This window comes from Anguilla anguilla, chromosome 3 (assembly GCF_013347855.1).
Source record: "Anguilla anguilla isolate fAngAng1 chromosome 3, fAngAng1.pri, whole genome shotgun sequence".
Classification (NCBI taxonomy): Eukaryota; Metazoa; Chordata; class Actinopteri; order Anguilliformes; family Anguillidae; genus Anguilla; species Anguilla anguilla.
The window spans coordinates 58,433,938-58,453,720 of NC_049203.1; the positions used below are offsets into that span (position 1 = coordinate 58,433,938).

A 19,783-nucleotide genomic window follows, 5' to 3' on the forward strand; every position below is an offset into this window, starting at 1 on the left:
AGTCCTTATTGCATTAACAGTACAACAGGGAAAGGGGGCAAGAGAATTCATCAATTACTTCCAAGTAGATCAATTCTCCTCCAAAAATCAGATACTCCCACCCAAAATCTATATAAAAAAAAGAAATAAAGATGTTTTAGTGTGGGACTGAACAGGTACAGTTAGAACACAGAACATAAATGTAACATCACTAAAAGAGCAACAAAACAAAGATAAAACAGTAAAGGTAACATTTTAAGCGTCATGTTACACATGAAGTTAGTGAGCCTGAAATGGTAAGCAGCCGCAGTAGTGTGAAGACAGTGCTAGCAATTCCTTCAGCGACAAGTTTCGGCCTGTTCATTTTTAGGCAGAAAGCAGAAGAATCTTGTTACCATGACCACTAAAGTGGGCTGGCTATCTGTAGTACACCTCATCCCCCAACCCCCCCCCCTTCCTCCCTCCCTCCCTCCCTCCCTCCCCAGCTAGAAGGTTCTAGATAACTCAAATATTACAAAGGCCACATGAAAACAACACTGACCAAACAGACTAAACATTTCTCAATATTACATTAAGGTGCCCGACAGTGGACACTGGACACATCTGTGTGCTACTGAGGACTGCCTAAAATCCATTACAATCCAAATGTATGAAAGGGGAGAGGGGGTTGTACAAAAATGAAGTCTGAGCAGCAAAAAAATATTTTTGGGAAAAAAAAAAAAAAGAGTGCACATTTCTCCACAATAGGAGATGTTTTTCCATGTTTGGGCAAATAAATCGGGTGTTTTTTACGCTCTGGCCATATACCACTGATCCCAGCCAAAATTAAGTTGATTTACGCTACCTAACAGATGACAATTTCAGGTTAAAAAAAGGCATCTGCTAAAGATACCATGAGATCAATGCCTGACTTCCGAAGGAACCACAGCTGCGACCCCTTTCGAACACGTTCAAGCTCGTGCACAGACACAGAGCGTGCAAGGCCATATCACAATGGCCATTTCACCTATCTGGCAATATATAAAGTAGAAAGCAGGACTGATCACAGTTAATGAACGACTCATTTCTGGAGCATCTGTAAACCCAGACAAATGATTCAACTTAAAAATCCCTCACTTGAAGAAACTGTTTGCCAATGACGCCATCAAAAATTAATTTTTGAATTAGCTAGTAGCTTGAATTTTTTCCTTGAGCTTGAGTTTCCCCTGGCACAATTATGGCTACTTTCTGCCAGCTGCATTGAGACAGATGAAGCCTATACCTGCAAACTAATTAGTGCCCATAACTGTTTATTTAGTGCCGAGTGAGATCAAATGGATTTAGAGATAGGGACAGACACAGGACAGACAGAGTGAGTGGGGATACTGAAACTGGGGACAGACTTTGCTGCTGGGTTGGGGGAATGGAGACAGGCGAAAAAGGCAGCAGAAGGGATCGGAGGTCTGGAAAAGAAGTGAGAAACGGTGGTGAGCGAAAGACAGCAGAAACGTGTAGCTGCGCGACTCGGGGAAATCTCAGAGAAGACGAGCGACTCCCCGCGGCCCCTCAGACCCCGATCGCGCCATTCCTCAGGAGGTGGGCGGTGTCTCCGTCCGACAGGCTGGCGTCGTCGCCGTCGCCGTCCCCGTCGGAACTGGCCGAGTCCTCCTCCGGGGAGTAGTAGCCCTCGTGGCCCAGGATGGGCGAGTCGGAGCAGGCCGCCGAGCCGAGGCACTGGGCCGCCGTCACCGTGGCGGCGTAGGCCCCGGGGCTGCCCGAGGAGGGCGAGCCGGGGTTGGAGGGGCGGAGCAGCGGGGTGCGCTCCGACTCCGCCTCCGCCCCGCCTTCTTCATCGCTGGCCGCCGCCCCGCCGGCCTCCCCGTCGGACTCGGACTCGGAGTACTCGGGGTTGGGCCGGGTCACGCGCTGCTTGCACACGGGACAGGTCTTCTTGGTTTGGGTCAGCCAGGGGTCCACACACTTACAGTGGTAGGCTAAACACGAGAAATGTAAAGTTGTGTACAGACAGGGAATGCAGTCCTGAGTTCTGACCATGTACATTTAGGCTTGCAGATAAACTGTACATTAGGCTGAGGCAGAGAACAGAAGTTGGCCTACTGGCCACACACTTCAAGTCCTATTGCCCAGAATAATAATGTTAAGCACTTTTTTTCAATTATCAAAAAAAAAAAAAAAAAAAAAACTTTGAGTCAAGCAAGGAACCTTTCAAGAATATCCAGGCCTTTTGATTAGAAATAGTTACTTCCCTTTTTTTCTGCACCTTTCTGGAAATTAGGTGGTTTTTTTTAATAGCTGCGGTATTTTGTCAAAATTCATAACTTCTCTGCTAAAAAAAGTTCTCCCCTCGCAGCATCAAATTTCACGTCCAATGATAAATTGGACGTGAAACGTTACTTGAAAAACGGAAAGGATTACCATGTGAACAGGGCAGAATCCTCAGCTTGTCACCATCTTCATACTCATCGAGGCAGATGGCGCATACATCATATTCATCACCTGAGAGACAGAGAGAGAGGCTTCTGTTGAAAAACCGCTGTACGTGCGGTTGTGGTAGCGCTTAGCTAGTGATCTGGGAAGGGCTGCTTTAAGGGACACTGCTGCCTAAAGTTAAAATGGCTGCGCCATGTTACGGCCAAGTGAACGATTGATTCGGTGAGTTGAGACGCCTCCTTTACTTTATCATAAAAAAGCACCTCTTTGTGAACTTCCGTCCTTCCGGCGTGTTCTTTTGCTTTTTGGGCCTAAAATGTATGACAATCAAGCAGAGAGGCAAAGCACAACACAAAAATCTGAAACTGAGAATAAGACAAAACCTAGTATCTTGCTAAGAAGAACTGCTTTTCTGTCTTGTGGATATTGGGGACCCTAGAAATTATGCTACTTAGACCCACTGGGTTCAGATGTGTTTTTAGAGTTCCTTCAGAAGAAGAGTACCCTTATCAGAAACATTTCAGCATATTTGGGGAATTTCTTCAAATGAACAATGTGCTTGGGATTACACAGAGGAACAAGTGTTGCAAGACTTAAAATAAGCTAGTATGGTAAACGTCAGTATTTTTATGTTGGTTACTCTCACACCCAGTTCCCGTAGCTAACGACTTCAAGAGAAGCTTGTTAACTTCCTGACTCATTTTGAGACTCAAGCAAGCGAGGGAGTGAGAGAGGAAGTGGTCAGAACCAGCACTCAACCCATCTTGGTTTGCTCTGTACTGACGCTTTTTTCTTGTCTTTTTTTTTTTTTCGCTTCTGCACATGTTGATTTTAAAGACTGACAAGGAAATGACAGTTCAATTTTGCGGAGTATGTCCTTATTAGGCAACCTAGTAAGCGAATGAAGGAGACGGAGGGGGGGAAGGGAAGAGAAAAGACACAGACAGAGACAGAGACAGAGAGAGAGAGAATTTTTAAGCACCTTTGCAATAGTCTAGAAATTATATCATCCTGCGGGTCAGGTCTAGACATTCACGTTCGCGCATTTTCCAAAAAAAGGATCAGGATATGCAAACTGAGGGTGGAGTTTCTGCGCAAATGTCATCCAGGTTCACCACACACACACAGTATTGGTCAGCAACCGCTTTCAGGCCGATTATTATTAACACAGAACACAGTCCACTAGCGCGAACGTGACGATGAGAAGATGCATACTAAAAGCACAGTAGAGAAGAGAAAATTGGAAAATTCCACTTCGCACTGACAATGCAGGTCATTCTCTGCTCATGAAACATTGCCAGCTACACCACTGATCAGAGCTCACACCTGAGCTAAAAGATTCATGTATAGCAGATCAGGTATGATGCAACAAAATACTAGCCATCTAGGAAGGAAAATATCCTCAGAAGGCATATGCAGAAAAACTCTCAACTGAAAGTGCGCGTTAGCTTATGTTTGAATCAGGTACAGCATGCACTGCCTTTCAGTAACATTACTGGTCGTTTCCAGCAGCTGGAAGCCAGAGTAGCAGGAGCTGTGGAAGAACTTCTAGAAATATCTTTGGTGTTCCACAGTCAAGCGATTCTCTCACTATCGATTCTCCCGCTACCTGCACCCTGGGCCACGTTTGCAGCCTGTTACGACACCATGACACAAAGTCTCAACCTTGCGGATGTACCCCAAATCTAAAACTTTTTAAATTTTTAAATATTTTATTTTATTTTTTTGTCAATTTGTCACTTCCCCTGACACAATTCCCCCCCTAAATTTAACAGACCTGAACATAGGGGAAGTACACGCAGTGAAAGGGAGGGAGAGAGAACAGAGACTGAAAATCTTTGCCCTTTTTTTAAACTATCCGCGAGCAGCTAACGGTATTACTTCCACAATTCTCACTCCAGGGGGTGGAGAGTGCCGTGACACACAAGAGAAGGCCTTTTTAAAGGTCCCCCTGGCTGTCTGCTGGAAGTGTCTGGTTAAATAACCCATAAATTGCTCTCGCTCAATAGCTTGTATTGCATCCCAGAAGAGACATAAGGGAGAATGTTACACAGGTTACACTGGTGTGAAAGGCTTTGAACTACACCTTGGTATCAGGTCACACTGGGCACAGGAGTGAAAGCAGTCTTACGGGAGCTCAGGGGCTGCAGGCAGTGCATTCTGGGTACAGTTACTCTCCATCATGCACTCTAGACTGCTGCAGACCGATCACAGCACCATCACAGGACCATCTGCTCTTTTAGCACACGGGCGACTGATGGCCAAGGGAGGTAAATGGGGAAGTAAATAAAATGAAGCAGAACTGCATGAACTTGGCACAGAGGGGGAAGGAACTGCCACACGCAGTAACTGCAGTTCATTATTAAAAGCATGTAGTTCATTACTAAAAGTAATTGCAAGGAGCGATGGTGACGAAAAAAGACTGAATCATACACCCTGCATGTGAAAGATAAGCGTTACTTAGGCTGGCAGAGCAGAACTGAAGCATCTGCCTTCTAGCTGACAGCGTTTCGGCCGGAAGCTTTGCCAGCTGCTTCATACCGCTGGCTTTACTCTGCTGGTCTGTTAAAAAGAGGAAAGCAGTCAGTCTCCTGTAATCTCAGAGTCTGGCCTTAATCCCCTCGAACAGCTTGATCTACTGCACCGTAACATCGCCATGCACCCAAAGGAATAAAATGCGTGCTGCCTCTGGCAGCAATGAGGGACACGCATGCACACATGCGCGCACGCGCATGCACACATGCACGCACACACTTGCACGCACACAATCGTGCACACAATCGCGCACCCACACACATTTTTAGGTTGAAGCGAGACCCGTTGGGAGGGAAGTGACAGCGAGCACACGGGCAGAAGGCACAGCCGCAGAATCAGATATCATTTTTCACTCCCCGAAGCAGAAACGCCAGACCCTCAAACATATGTGTTAGCGCGAGTCACGGCCTCTGCTGCAGACCAATAGCTGCAGAAGTCCCAGTGATTATTTGGTGATTACAGGCTTCCCTTGTTATAAAAATGACCTTCTGGAATGAGAAATCTCCCTGTCTGCACAAAGACTGAGGGTCTCCATCTACCACAAGCGATAATTACGTTCAGTCTATAACTACAACTTTGCTGACCTCTGACCTTTTCTAGATTCCTTTGCACATACCCTGCTAAGGAAATTCCCATGTAGGTAAAACACGCTGATGAACATGCAGAGCTTGTAATGCAGATGTTTCAATTTCTGTTACCATGCAATGTTGCCAGAGGCTTTTAATCACGCTGTCATTACAAAAGCAAACCCAGGCACAAATAAATCTACAAATAAAGGTCAATCAAGGTCGATCAAGTGGAAAATGTCAAAACCTATTCTTAGATAAGTCATCTGCATATTCATTAACAAACTGCAGAAACCGAGTGTTTAGCATAGAGTGGAAACTCTTAGCTACTGCCGCAGCCACAGGAAATGTGGGAGTGCCTATTTAACACATTTAGTTTTGCAGTAAGAGCACACATTATACTGTAAACAGTCTTAAAGTTTACTTGAGTCTCCCAGAGGCACAGCTAAAGAGGCCAGCAAGAACAGTACATAAAAACAAGACAAAAAAATAAATGGAAAATATGCGTGTGCGTGAGAGCGTTGGTATCACACAGGAAGTGGGAGCTCAACGTTTGCACTTCCTGTCACTTTCACTCACCTGCTTTCTCCAAACTTACACGCGTGTGCATGCTGGCGTGCTCAAGCACACACATGAACGTACAAGCACGCTCAAAATTCAGAATTTTCCCCCGATGGTTTGCTGCCATCACTGCAAGTTATTGAACTGACATTCTCTCAATCAATCAATCAATCAATCAATTAATCAATACTTTTATTGTCCCTCTTCACCACATACTGCCACGTCTGTAGAACTGGGGTGTGACATGACAATAGTTTGACTCCTGAATGCTGCTAATGTCACACCACCCAATGTCCGTACTCAGGATTTTGCACCCCAATTCAATCTTAAATGGTTTTTTAAACCCTTCACACAACATACAAAAGTCAGTTTGACTCTAGTTTCTGTACTTGCATGAATATATTGGCTTGGAAGCTGCCCAAATGAAGCAAAGTATCATAAAAAGCACAAAATAAAACTGCTGTGGAGAGGAAGCAGGCCCTGTGTACCAGCCAGATTTGAACTGCAATCTCTGTCGGCCAAGCTCATTGAAAGCAGAGTGAAAGGCAGGAAATGCACTTCTGAACCCACGGTACCAATGGGGCCTTTCCACACGACCACTGAGACCCACAGCTCGCTCTGAATCGTATCGCCGTTTGGTGTTCAGAGCAAAGAAACCTACTTTCGAGTCAGCTGCACCAGATGTGTGTGCACTGGCTGGTCCACGTGCACATACATGCACAGGTATACATGCTGTATGCATGTCTTACATTTCTGTCTGAGCTCAGCTGTGTATGCACACAGTTGCAGATCAAAGTGCTTATATGTGCACAGGCATGATTTTGTCAGTGTGCTTGTTTGTATATATGTGAAGGAGTCCTTGTGTTTGCAAGTTACTGTAGTTCTTTCATTGGAAACTCAGCAGCTTATGGTTCAGGAGCACTGGTGCATAGAGCGCCCTCTGGTGGAGAAGATCAAACATGCAGAGAGAAAGGCAATGTCAAACAAGAGGCAAGGGGTGGGTGGTCACCTTTCTTAAACTTGTGAACAGGAATCTTCTTTAGCTGTTCTTTGCTCAGTCTGTTCCTCCGCATCCTCTTCCTGTACTGCACACAGCGCACAATCTGAACCAGAAAATAGGTAAGGTACAGAGCTTGAAGGATGGCAATCTTGGTTTTTGAAATTACATTTCACATTATGGAGCAAAATCAGGTTACTTGATAAAATAAAAAAAATTATAATTTTCCTTTCTGTCTTGGTTGAAAATAAAAATATGAACACAGAAAAATGTGTCACAGTTGAAAGAAGTTATTTGTATCTACACTGTGCACAGTTAGCCACCTTGTTTGTAAAAACATTTACAAGTCGGTTTTGAGAGCATCTCTGATATGTCCAAAGGCGAAAATTCAAATATGTAAACGCTGGTGCTAGGAGACGCAGGTGTCAAATTCAGCTGTCACGAGAGCAGGACTGGGAAGGGGAGGAGTCAAACAGACAGCACTGCGGGGCTGCCGCTCTTACCAGGACGGTGATCATGACCAGGATGATGATGCCCACCACTCCAGTGAAGGGGATCAGATAGTAGGACAGAGGGAAGGAAAACTCGGGCCTGAGGACCACGTAGGCCCTGCAAAGCAAACAGAACAGTTAGCGTCTGCAGCTGCACCCAGAGAGCTGCTGACATGGCTGCCCTTTACTGGGAAGCTGGACCTCTGGGTCTGGCTGGGTCCGCAGCAGGATGAAGACATCCACGCCGAAACACTCACGCAGGCAGCCGAGCAGATGGAGACCAGCTCCATCTGTGTGGGACGGAGCAGCTTTCACATTCTTCAGGACTAACAGCGTCGCTTAATTGTGGGTCGATTTCACGCGGTTCAAAGGTCTCTTCCTGATTATTTTGTACAGCCACAGGAATACAAGCCACCCTGCTGCCCTAAAGCCTCAGCTGAGCGTCAAATATTTGCCCTTGACCTGAGACGAACTGGACCACACTTGTGTCTAGATGGAGATGAAACCCGAAACCCTGACGTGGTCCGAGGTGCAGTCCAACGCGTCCTCATGCGACCTTTTAATCTTCCATGGCCACTGCTGCTCCGCGCTCGTAGGCTTCACGAGTGCTGAGAGTCTGCGTCTATATATACTACACTGTGACACTGCGCCCACGCGCTTGCATTTGTGCGAGACTATGTGCTTGTTCAATTGTGCAATTGTGTTTGCTACGGGGCGGCAGTGTAGTACAATGGGTAAGGAGCTGGTCTTGTAACCTAAAGGTCACAGGTTCAATTCCCAGGTTGGACACTTGCCGTTGGACGGTTTCCACCAGTGTATTGCAAGTCCGGCGGCCCGCCGGGCCTAAGTTGACCCCCCGCTGGGCCTAAGCATCGGGGAATTAAAAAAAAAAAAAAAGTATTTTAAAGATGTTTTTTAGACTACAGTTACAGTGGAGCGGCTCGGTTGGAAAGCTCACCAGCTACATCTGTTGGTTAAAACGTGAACGCACTATAGGAAAACAGCAGGTCTGAGATCAGTATTCTTTACCCTCATTGTGCGTAGAGTAACGTTCAACACTTGACGCTTCCAACTATCACAAGCTAACGTTACCTAGCAAGCCACCATTTCTTATTTAGTTGGCTAACTAACCTCGTTACAAACCTCCGCGGCATCACTTAATCTCGTTGGTAAGTAGGCCTACATTCTTTTTATATTAACTTAAGCAGTGTGTAGGGAACGTTAAACTAGTAGCATGCATGTAACATTCGAAACATTGTAACATTACATGAGTTATTAATAGCCATCGAAATAACGACTTCACTTGTTTATTAATAACGTTAGCTTGATGACATTGATGTGCACGACAACGTTGTCATAATTTTTTTCCCGACCGTGAAAACTGCCGGACCTGTTTATATTTTGGACAGATGGCTCCTCAGTAAATCTATCGTTGTTTCCGTCGCAGCACTTTCAACACAAAAAAATCGTAAAATCCTAAAATTTCTTCTTACGTAAACGTAGAAATGTGTTAACACAGCGGCAAAATTAGGCTATATCTAGAAATACCATCTTTGGGGAAAAACGCTATGGTTGAGGGTCAGGCACTCTTCACGCATACCTGCAAACTAGTCGCTTTTCGGCGTTCGCCGTATTGAATCCAAAATAGGTCATCTGTGTGATTCGTGTAGATCCGTTCAGTTTTTGAAATTGGTGGGGGTGAGCGGGGTGGTTAAACAAGCAAGTTTTCACCACAATCAGTTAGTAACGAGCCAATAACTGTTACACCACCGCCGTTTGTGGCGTTCACTCGCTGGGTGACGCTGTCATAACATTTTCCCCGACCGTGAAGACTGCCTTACTTGTTTACATTTTGGACAGATGTGGCTCGTGGGTAAATCTATCGCTGTTTCCGTCGCAGCACTTTCGACACAAGCAATATTGGAAGCGCTATCCTAAAATTTCTTCTTACCGTGAAGAGTGCCTGGCCCGCAGCCGTAGTAATGTGTTGACACTAAATTTTACGACAACGCTAGCTAACCTTTCGAAAGTCACGTTAAACAAGTAGAAATTAATGCCATCAGCGGTGATTAACAAATCTACCAAGTATTTTAATAATGGATTTGCAGGCGTGGATTTCAAATTATTTGTATTTTCTTGTAGACCATTAACAGCAATGGAGAAGAGCCAACTGTCAAATGGTCTGTACCACCGCTTACAGCAAAGTGCTAGTTATTTTTGGCTGGACCACAACAGCGGGGCTGTCCTCAAAACCATATACTAGGTTTTGACCTGGTCTTGTATTTAAAGAGAAAGAAAACCACAGGGTGTCCTAGTTATGGGTGCTGAGCTGAAAAATGAGCAGGCAGAAAATCCCTTAATCTGACTAACGTTATTATTGGTGTCAACTTGTTTTTAATTATTGTACTTGATTAGAAATGACATATTACTAAATATGATAGAGACAGTTCTCCTCAATTAGTTTAGACGAGAAAAACATTTGCATCGCAAAATTGTGCACATTTCAATCGACATTAGCATATTAAAAACTGGATAAACGTACACACTCCGAAAATGTCCATGGCAAAGATGTGGAATACGCAGATTTTGTCATTTGAATGAGCACAGGTTAGATGGCATTTTTGAGTTTATCATTTATTTTGGACAGTTTTTTAAATGTTTAAATGTGCCTAGCATTCCAAGGCTTGTTGTAAGATTCAGTAGCCAATCAAAACTTTGATATTATTTATTTTATTTAATTTCTTTTGTTGTTGAAAACACAGCATTCCAAGACTGTACATTGTTGTCAGATTCTTTGTAGGACTCTGCTATGCTGTAAATAGTTGTTGATTTTTTAAATGTGTGTTGAATAAATTACTTATTTATAACATTCACATTACGTAGTCCTACTTTCAAATCTCCAGTCAGCTTTTAGCATTGACTTAATGTAGGGCCCTATGGAATCTGTATTACAGCTGTTTTAAATTCTCAATTCCGCGATTCCATCCCTGATTCTGTTATCACAGAAACTATGGGCCCTACCTTAATGCTGCCATCAGTCTGTCGCTGGCCCGTGCCGGGCCCCCGTCAAAAAAGACACTTGGCCCCTGGCCCGCGGCGGGCCGCCAGCCCCCGTCAAAAGATACTTGTCCCCGGGCCTAACAACTTTTCTGGGGGAAACCCTGTGTTGTACCCTTGAGCAAGGTACTTAACCTGCATTGCTTCAGTATATAAATGGTCATATAAATGGATGCAATGTAAATGTAGAAAATCGTGTGAGTCGCTCTGGATAACAGTGGCTGCTAAATGCCTGCAATGTAAAGTAATTCTATGATTTGTGTGTGAGATTTTCCACGAGCGTGAGGACGTGCGACGGGGCGTGGTGCGTGCGTGAGGACACACGCCAGGCGTCTGGCTCCCTCACCCTCTCTCGGGAATGACGTAGCTCTTGAGCAGCTGGGAGGCCGTGTAGCTGGTGAAGACTGATGGGATCTCGATCTGCTGCACGATGCTCTCTGCAGGGAAACCGAAACGGCAACAGTCACCCACTTCATTCAAATATTTCACAGGCTGTGCCAGGGTAGGTAAATCTATTAATCCATATTTCCATAGCCCATGTTTCCACATGAAAAAACAGCCAGTTATAGAGAGGCAAATGTGACTGCAGGACACGCTGTCTGCATTTTGTCAGAGAATATAATTTTGAATATCCCCTCCACAGACTGTGTAAGCTGAGTGGTCCCGGACAACAAAACACAGGGGCATATGAAAGAAATTGTGGAAACTTCATTCATAAAATGACAAGCATTACAGCTGCTGGATTATATCACAGGCTTTACCACAGGACTGTATGTAAGCAAGCAGTGAATAGTCTAGTACAATCTTCCACGTGTGCATGCTGTCACAATAATACTTACGTACACGGAAAGAGAGAGAGAGAGAGAGAAGGGAAGAAAAGGAGGAGCCTCACCATCGCTGAAGCCCATGCTGAGCAGGACGTCTGAGTGCATGTTGTGAACGATGGCTGCGCTGTACCCTGCCTGCTGGGCGTGCAGCACCTGCGAGAGGGAATCCACTGAGATACGGCATACACTCACAGGAGACACTCAGAGTGACATACGCTCACAGGAGACACACTGAGTGGCATACACTCACAGGAGACACTCAGAGTGGCATACACTCACAGGAGACACTCAAGAGTGGCATACACTCACAGGAGACACTGAGTGACATACACTCACAGAAGACACTCAGAGTGGCATACACTCACAGGAGACACTCAGAGTGGCATACACTCACAGGAGACACTCAGAGTGGCATACGCTCACAGGAGACACTGAGTGGCATATGCTCACAGGAGACACTGAGTGGCATATGCTCACAGGAGACACTCAGAGTAACATACGCTCACAGGAGACACTGAGTGACATACGCTCACAGGAGACACTGAGTGGCATACGCTCACAGGAGACACTGAGTGGCATACGCTCACAGGAGACACTGAGTGGCATACACTCACAGGAGACACTGAGTGGCATACGCTCACAGGAGACACTGAGTGGCATACGCTCACAGGAGACACTGAGTGGCATATGCTCACAGGAGACACTGAGTGACATACGCTCACAGGAGACACTGAGTGACATACGCTCACAGGAGACACTCTGAGAGACAGTCACACAAACACTGGACAGCCAGCATGTCAGGCTCGAGTGAGAGATACCTTGATGTCAAAATTGCAGTCGAAGCGCTGGATGAGGACGATGAACTTGGTGAGGTTGGCAGAGATAGGAGTGAGCGGCGTGGGCGGCGGCTCGATGGGAAGACAGGCGTTGAGTGGCCGAGACTCCACCAGCACCCCCTAATGGACACGGAGGACCATGCATGGACACAGCAGTCACAACACCAAAAAACTACAGTATCCTTTAATTATATCTTTACTTTACCTGCCTCCTGCCACTTAAAGGGTCAAGTACTAAGCAATGAAGCCTGAAAGACTTGTTTTCTTTAATTTCGGGTAAAATTTAAACCATTTTCACTAATTTTACATATTGTTCACTATAAATTCTCTTTCTTCACGTTCTCTTTCGTCCTCTTTGACTTACCAGCAATCCATCTTTTGGCAGCTGGTTCCCGAAGAGAGCAGGCAGGTCTTCGAACACCATAGACGTCCTGTTGCTGTAATGCTGGGTGACAGACAGATTGGGAAACTTTCATCAATGATGGACACATTAAAATGAGAAGCATGGCTGTGCTCAACACAATATAGAAAAACACATTTTGATCTGATTTTACAGGTATTAGACAATAGTACAGGGTGAGGCCTATTATTCAGTACACACACACAGACACACACACACACACACACACACACACACACACACACAAGAGCCTCCCACAGAAACACTGCCCTTCAATTCCAACCACACCTCACAAGAATGACTTTGTGTTAGGCAGGATGAGGGAAAGAAAAAAAGGACAAAGACACACTCACAAAGAACATAACAAGAGATCCACTGTACTGCACAGGCAGTGAGACTCACGGCGTAGATGTACGCGTGTCCAGGAGAGGGCGACAGAGAGAGGCACAGAGCCACCATCAGCACCACCAGGCGGGCACCCATACCCCAGGAACCCCAACGCGTCATCCCGACAGGGGGTGGGGGCACTGGGCCAAAGGAACGGAACGGCCTGGGGGGGGGGGGGGGGGGGGGGACAGGGAAAGGATGGCTGGGAGTCAGAAACGGATCACGTGTCCTAACTCCCTGGGGAAGATAAAAAGCACCGACCGACACAGCGAAACCAACAGCGCATTACAGAGCACAAGGAAATCCAAAAGTTTTAATCAACCATATGCATCAACACAGTGACTGTGCAGGAATGACGGAAAATTCTGTGACTGGGCGTGGCCGAAGGACACATCAACATTTCCCCAAACGGCTCATGACGGAAACTGTTAAAAGTGATTCAATCACGAGCCAATTACAACATACCATTGTGACAGACATTAACCTACAGCTCCAACCCAATGGCCACAAGTTTCCCCATGCTAGACCAAGTGACCTCTTTCATCATTAGTGTGTCAGTCATAGAGCTCAGCAGATGAGGAACGCGACATTTTCAAATCAATGAATTTTTTTAAATAAAAATGAAAATTCCTCCCAAAAACCATATCAGTGAAAAAGCAAATCGAAAGCCAAAATCAATTCGATACCATATTTGAGCATCAGTGCGTATGGTTGTGAGGGTACCGAGAAACTGACTACTGTTGATTACACTGCCTATGAAATGCTTCCACACAGCCAGCATAGCATCAGAGACCCAAATGTAAAAACACAGGCAAACAGAAAACCTGCTAGCAAGACTGAACTATAGCTGGGAACTCAGACAAATGGTGAGCAACCAACCAGGCGATTATTTAAAAAATGTTAAACCTGACACTTTTATTCGTCTGGGGGCCATTGGCTCTTTCCCAGAGAGCACAGAGGCCTAATTACAGTTTATTTAATTCAAGTCAGACACATTATGAGACTATTTTAAAAGTAATGCAACACACAAGGGTCAGAGTGCACAACAAGACTCCATAACCACTATGCAGTTTACAGCGTCCATGAAGTTTAAACACATTTAACCAGATGGGAGTATTTACAACTGCTTATGGAGGAAATGTAGCGCAAGCCAGCCCACAGCTCCTCTATTCACAGACCTCTAAAGATGAAGCATGCCACATGCACATTATGAATGACAGTAAACTAAGCTTCAAATTAACTGCTGATAATCATTCACTTAACAATGGGGAAACTTCCAGAACAAAAACACAGCCACAAACTTAGTTCATAAATCTTCAATTATACAAATTAGAATATTCAATATATTTAGAGTATTGAATTGAATCATTCAGTTTCCCTACGATTCAATTCAATACTCTAAATATTACAAAATTAAATAAAATGACTTTGGAACCTATTTGAAGCACTGGCTCAAGAACCAACACATAGTGGCAAATGTGGCAATATTAGCTCTGAGGAGATATTCTTCAAATAATAACTAATTATTCTGCATTATTTTCATGAAAAAAACATGTCCCCTAGCTGAACAATCCAGCATTTATTACACACGACCAAAGATAAGCACATAAATAACTTTAAAGGCTCTAACAAAATACCAGACAACTGGACTTTCAATTCACAGGTCCTAAGGGCTGCTCTTTGAAACATAAAGCACAAGGACAGGTTTAGTCTGAGTGCATAATATGAAGGTTTCAAACCGTTCGAATAAAAAATAAAAAAAACATTTGCCTCAACGAAAAACATGTCTCCTTTTCTTTTTTGATTCCAACTGTGCCATCGGTCACATGAAAGCTGAACTGGCACTACAAGTGCCACAGCCAGGTATGCCATTGTAAGCCCTTTCAATTCCAGAGAACTGCATAGAACCAGAAAACCAGGAAGATGACAGTTCAGGATATATCCTCTCACTGTAGACGTGTTTCTATGAAGCTAAACTACCATTTATATACACATACTACACACACACACTCAGCAGCTACTTTATCAAATGCACCCATTTAGTACTGGGTAGGACCAATTTTTGCATCAATTACAGCCTGAATTCTTCCCAGCATGGATTCAGCAAGGTGCTGGAAACATTCGTTAGGGATTCTGGTCTATGCTGACTCGATAGCATCATACATTTCCCCTGTGCTGCAGGACTGTACAGGACACTGGAATAAACTGAATTCACTGTCATGTTTGTGGAACCAGGTTGAGATGATGTGTGCTTTGTGACTAGCTGTATTATCCTGTTGAAATATCCATGAGTAGACTGTGGCCATAAAGGGATGCACATTCCCCACACTGTTACACTACCACCGCCAGCCTGTACCACTGACACAAAGCAGGAAGTATCCACGTATTCATGCTGTTGACGTCAAATTTTAATCTTACCATCTGCATGTTGCAGCAGAAATTGAGATTTATCAGACCAGATAACATTGTTCAAATCTTCAGTCGTCCAGTTTTGGTGATCATGTGCCCACTGCAGCTTCATCTTCCAGTTTTTAGCAGACATCAGTGGAACCCTGCATAACCCTCTGCTGCTGTATCCCATCCACTTCAATGTTTGATATACTGTGCATTCAGAGATGCCGTTCTGCACACCACTGTTGTAAGCAGCTCTTATTTGAGCGTTTGTGGCCTTTCTGTTAGCTTGAACGAGTCTGCCCGTTCTCCTCTGACCTCTCTAATTAACGAGGCGTTTTCACCCACAGAACTACCACGGTCAAATTTGTTCAGCTCACGCATCTTGCCCATTCTATGGCTTGGTCGAACAACAACCAAACCTCGTCACCATGTCTGGATGCTTTATATACAGAGTTACAGCCACATGATTTACTGTTCACTGAGGAGCAGGCTACTTGTGTTAACGAACAAATATGTCCCTAATAAAGTGGTCACTGAGTATATGATACATATCAACCATTATATAACCTTGTAATGCTAGATTGGGAAAGAGTGGAACAGCACCATTGCATTATGTCTTTTGTGGCGCCAGCCACAAAATGTCCTTGTTTTGCAAGCACAAAAAAAACGAAATTGACCTTAAAACAGGACAGGCACACTCATTGGCCTTAGCTGGTGCTGAAAACCAACAGTGAAGCTAAATCTAGTGCGGTGAGACCTGCTCTCGGGTCAGCTTGTTCAAAGCGCATAAACAGGCCCAGACCCTGTGCAAACAAGTGCTAATGTTGTGAAAGAGAGCGGAGGCAGAACAGAGACAGGATGCAGAGGCCGAGACCAGACAGGAAGTGGTGGAACTCAGCCACCCAGAGGAGGAAGATGGTGATGAAGCAGGTGACACCTGCTGGAGGAGACCTGTGCTCGCCCCGCCATTGTGCCCTTTAGTGCAAAACTGCCCACCCAAGCCACACCACTGTGCCATTTAGTACAAAACTGCCCACCCAAGCCACACCACTGTGCCATTTAGTACAAAACTGCCCACCCAAGCCACACCACAGTGCCATTTAGTACAAAACTGCCCACCCAAACCATAACACTGTGCCCTTTAGTATAAAAATGCTCACCCAAGCCTGTGAACAGACCAATAAAGTGCCCTACCAAACACATTCCACAGAAACCCATAGTGATGATCGGAATGCATCAGATTAGCTCAGATGGTTCTCTTAGCGTTGCTGTTGTCCTCTGCTTGCAGTGAATGTGTAGATAACATCAGAAGTGGAGTCATCTTGTCAGAGATATAGGCTAGCACGTGAATGCCAAGTGTGAGCTAGGTGTACACAAATAGCAGTACTAGATCAATATATACAGGTATTTCATCAACCTGTTGAAATGCTGGAATAACAGAACGATGGAACACTTCAGTCAAAATAAATTATTTAAAGATACCTAGCTAAATTAGTCTGGGGTGACAGTAGTGGCTGTAAAATTGAAGACCTTTGAGGCAATTTTTCGGACAGATGGAATTGATTTCTCTGGCTCCACAATTTTTCGATTTTAGGGAATTCAGTTTCGTGTTTCTGCATGCACTAAGCGGTGTAGTAAATACTTCCCTAGCAAAACACTGTTGTAAAATAACGTAGCTAAGCCTTTTAATAGTGGGCCCAGTTTTGGCAACGCACCAATCACGACACGTGATTTAATGAGACAAAGACAAAAACAAAAAGGATAGGTGTGGAGTTGCGGGCATTATTTCAATTAAATAGCTAACTGGCGAATCACTTTTTATATACTGGCAAACGATGTGGCTAGTTCTCCGAGGAATAAATTATAACTACAAGCTTTTCTGGCAGAGCATACACGTTACAATAGGCAAAGTTAACATTTCAGTTCGCTAACAATGTCAGCCTACAACAAATAACAGGAGCACACAAGACAACCTAACACTAGCAAGACAATCAGTCAGTATCCATTGATGATATGCCATTGTGAGACTAACTGGCGAACTACCCATATCAAGGGCGTCGGATATTTCCTCGATATGCTAGTAACGTCGCTGAACAAGTTACAGTTTAACATTGCATGCATTGCATGTCCCTTGCCAGACTGGTTTGCCTGACAGTCATATTCACATTACTTTAGCTAGCTAGCTAACGCAATCGAACTTTAGGCCGTTATACTTTCCAGTTAGCTAAGCTTACTTACTTGATTGTGAAGCTAGCTAGCTGGCCAATTCAGTTCGTTAGTGTTAACCAACGTTAGCACCGATAGCCAGCCATTGGCCAACAAACTTAACGTTACCGTGGCAATGTAGCTTGGTAAAATTAACCAACTTGACAAGAAAAGTCACGAATGTTCATGTATCTAAATAGCACTAGTGCTAATACATTTCTAACAATAGCTTCGAAAATAGCGTTAAAAAACACTATTTGATCAGCAAAATGCGCTAACGTTGTGTTAATGTCAAGTGACAGTCTAACATTACATTTTCCGAAGAACGATTCAAGAAATCGAATTGACTTTCGCGAACGTCAGCGTTAGCTGCCTATCTAGGTTACATCAGCAGCAATTGTTAACGTTGTAATACCTGTCATGAAAGGAAAATATTTCCCATTCTTTACTTACCGAGTAGCACTTAGCCTGCTTGCTACCTTGTTGGCTAGCTAGCTAAAGCGCTTGTTAACGTTAGCAGTTTTCTCACAGTGTCCCTTCAATCAAGCAGTGATGTCAGCGCCTTTTTCTGTCGAAATCCCCCGGACTTCTCAACTAACAGTCTTTCCTTCCTAAAGAAATTGGGTTGCTATTGATGTTTTCGCTTGTATTAACCGTTCTATTGTCAATCCTTCTGAACTGTGCTTGCTAGCTAGCTAGCAAACTAGCTAGCCACATACCAAAACACCGTATTCTCCCGTTCTCATTCTTCTGTTTACATTAAGCTCTCAGTCTCGCTTTCCCAAGACCAAGATGGATGCGCTGAAATCCCGTGTATCGCGTGAAGACAGGGCCAAAAGTAACATATCAATCAAAACCCACAAATGTTTGTCCATCTTTTTGTACAAGCATTTACGTATATGATACGAGCATCGTGAGCTAAATTTTTTGAAAGACACTCTGATATAGACCTGGTAGTCAAGTTGAAAATTACACTGTAGTTAACTAGATGTGTTTGTATCAATTTGGAGAATGAAACAAAGCTTAAGAGTGAGACCCCCGGCCCCATATCCCAAACATGCACAAACTGTAAACTTACACATTTTATTAGCCTGTAACAATGGAGGACCAAACCAACTACATCCAATCAGGAGAGAAAAATGTGACCACAAAACTAAGCATACCCCTTCTGTGCATGTTTTATCATGTATCAGCCAAACACTGCCATCTTTACAGGTTATGGCCTTAGAACCCATGAGCAGATTACTCAGCTTTCAAATTCCACTGTACCATTATCCTTAGCTGAAGTGCTTTACCAAAACTGGACTTGTTCAAAGCATGCATGAACAGGAAGTAATGCGGTGGCTCATGCTGATCAACACGTACAGTTAGTGTATGCAAGTTAACACCCTTTTTAAACAATGTATCATCTCCTTTTTCTTGCAGTTTGGAATGCCCAATCTTATTAATTAGTGCTCAACACTGCAACCTCTACTCCTGATCTGAGAGGGTGCAGACAACCATGTGCCCTCCCCCAAAGCATTTGATGTCGACTGCTACTTTCTTATCTCGTTGCAGTTCACAGGTTGTGCTTAACAGACATGAGGGACAAGACAGCATTTAATGTGCAGCTCAACAGGCCGACTAGCAGGGCAGCCAGCAGACTAGTGGAGGTCACTGGTGTGTGAAGAGTTGCTGTGACTGTCATCCTGGCCAACTGAAACCCCTTCCTGGGCATGCTCGTAGCAACTGTTTATTGCCAGGCAGGGTGCTTTTACAATTGCTTTTTATTACTTTTTTTATTTTTTACATTGATCACAAAGCTCACGTACAGTAAACCATGGTATATCCAATTCCACCACGCTAAGATGTACATAATTACAGCATAAAGAAGATATAAATAATAATAATTATAAAAATAATCTGAATTTGGTCATTAAAAATTATTGTAAACTTATGAAGTACATAAAGGTAAGATAATATTACTGAGACGGAACAGAACTGGCATTGACAAGAATGCATTCAACACAAGATGTACATTTTGAAAAATATTCTACATAATTATGATTCATAGTTAATCAAATCCTTCAACATCCATGTTCAGATGTTCAGACATTGAAAGGAAACAGCCAACACGAC

General features: G+C 44.2%; 1 protein-coding gene across 1 annotated transcript; it reads right to left on the reverse strand.

The window, feature by feature from the left end:
- Positions 1-687: 687 nt before the first annotated feature.
- On the reverse strand, positions 688-18,437 carry rnf167 (ring finger protein 167). Its single transcript, XM_035409310.1, has 10 exons — positions 18,119-18,437; positions 13,082-13,229; positions 12,644-12,724; positions 12,262-12,399; positions 11,509-11,596; positions 10,963-11,053; positions 7,572-7,677; positions 7,081-7,174; positions 2,395-2,475; positions 688-1,952 (listed from the first exon to the last, which is right to left on the reverse strand). Exons 2-10 carry the CDS (start codon positions 13,184-13,186, stop codon positions 1,525-1,527), a joined length of 1,212 nt encoding a protein of 403 aa, XP_035265201.1. The 5' UTR covers positions 13,187-13,229; positions 18,119-18,437; the 3' UTR covers positions 688-1,524.
- Between the last annotated feature and the right edge of the window lie 1,346 nt (positions 18,438-19,783).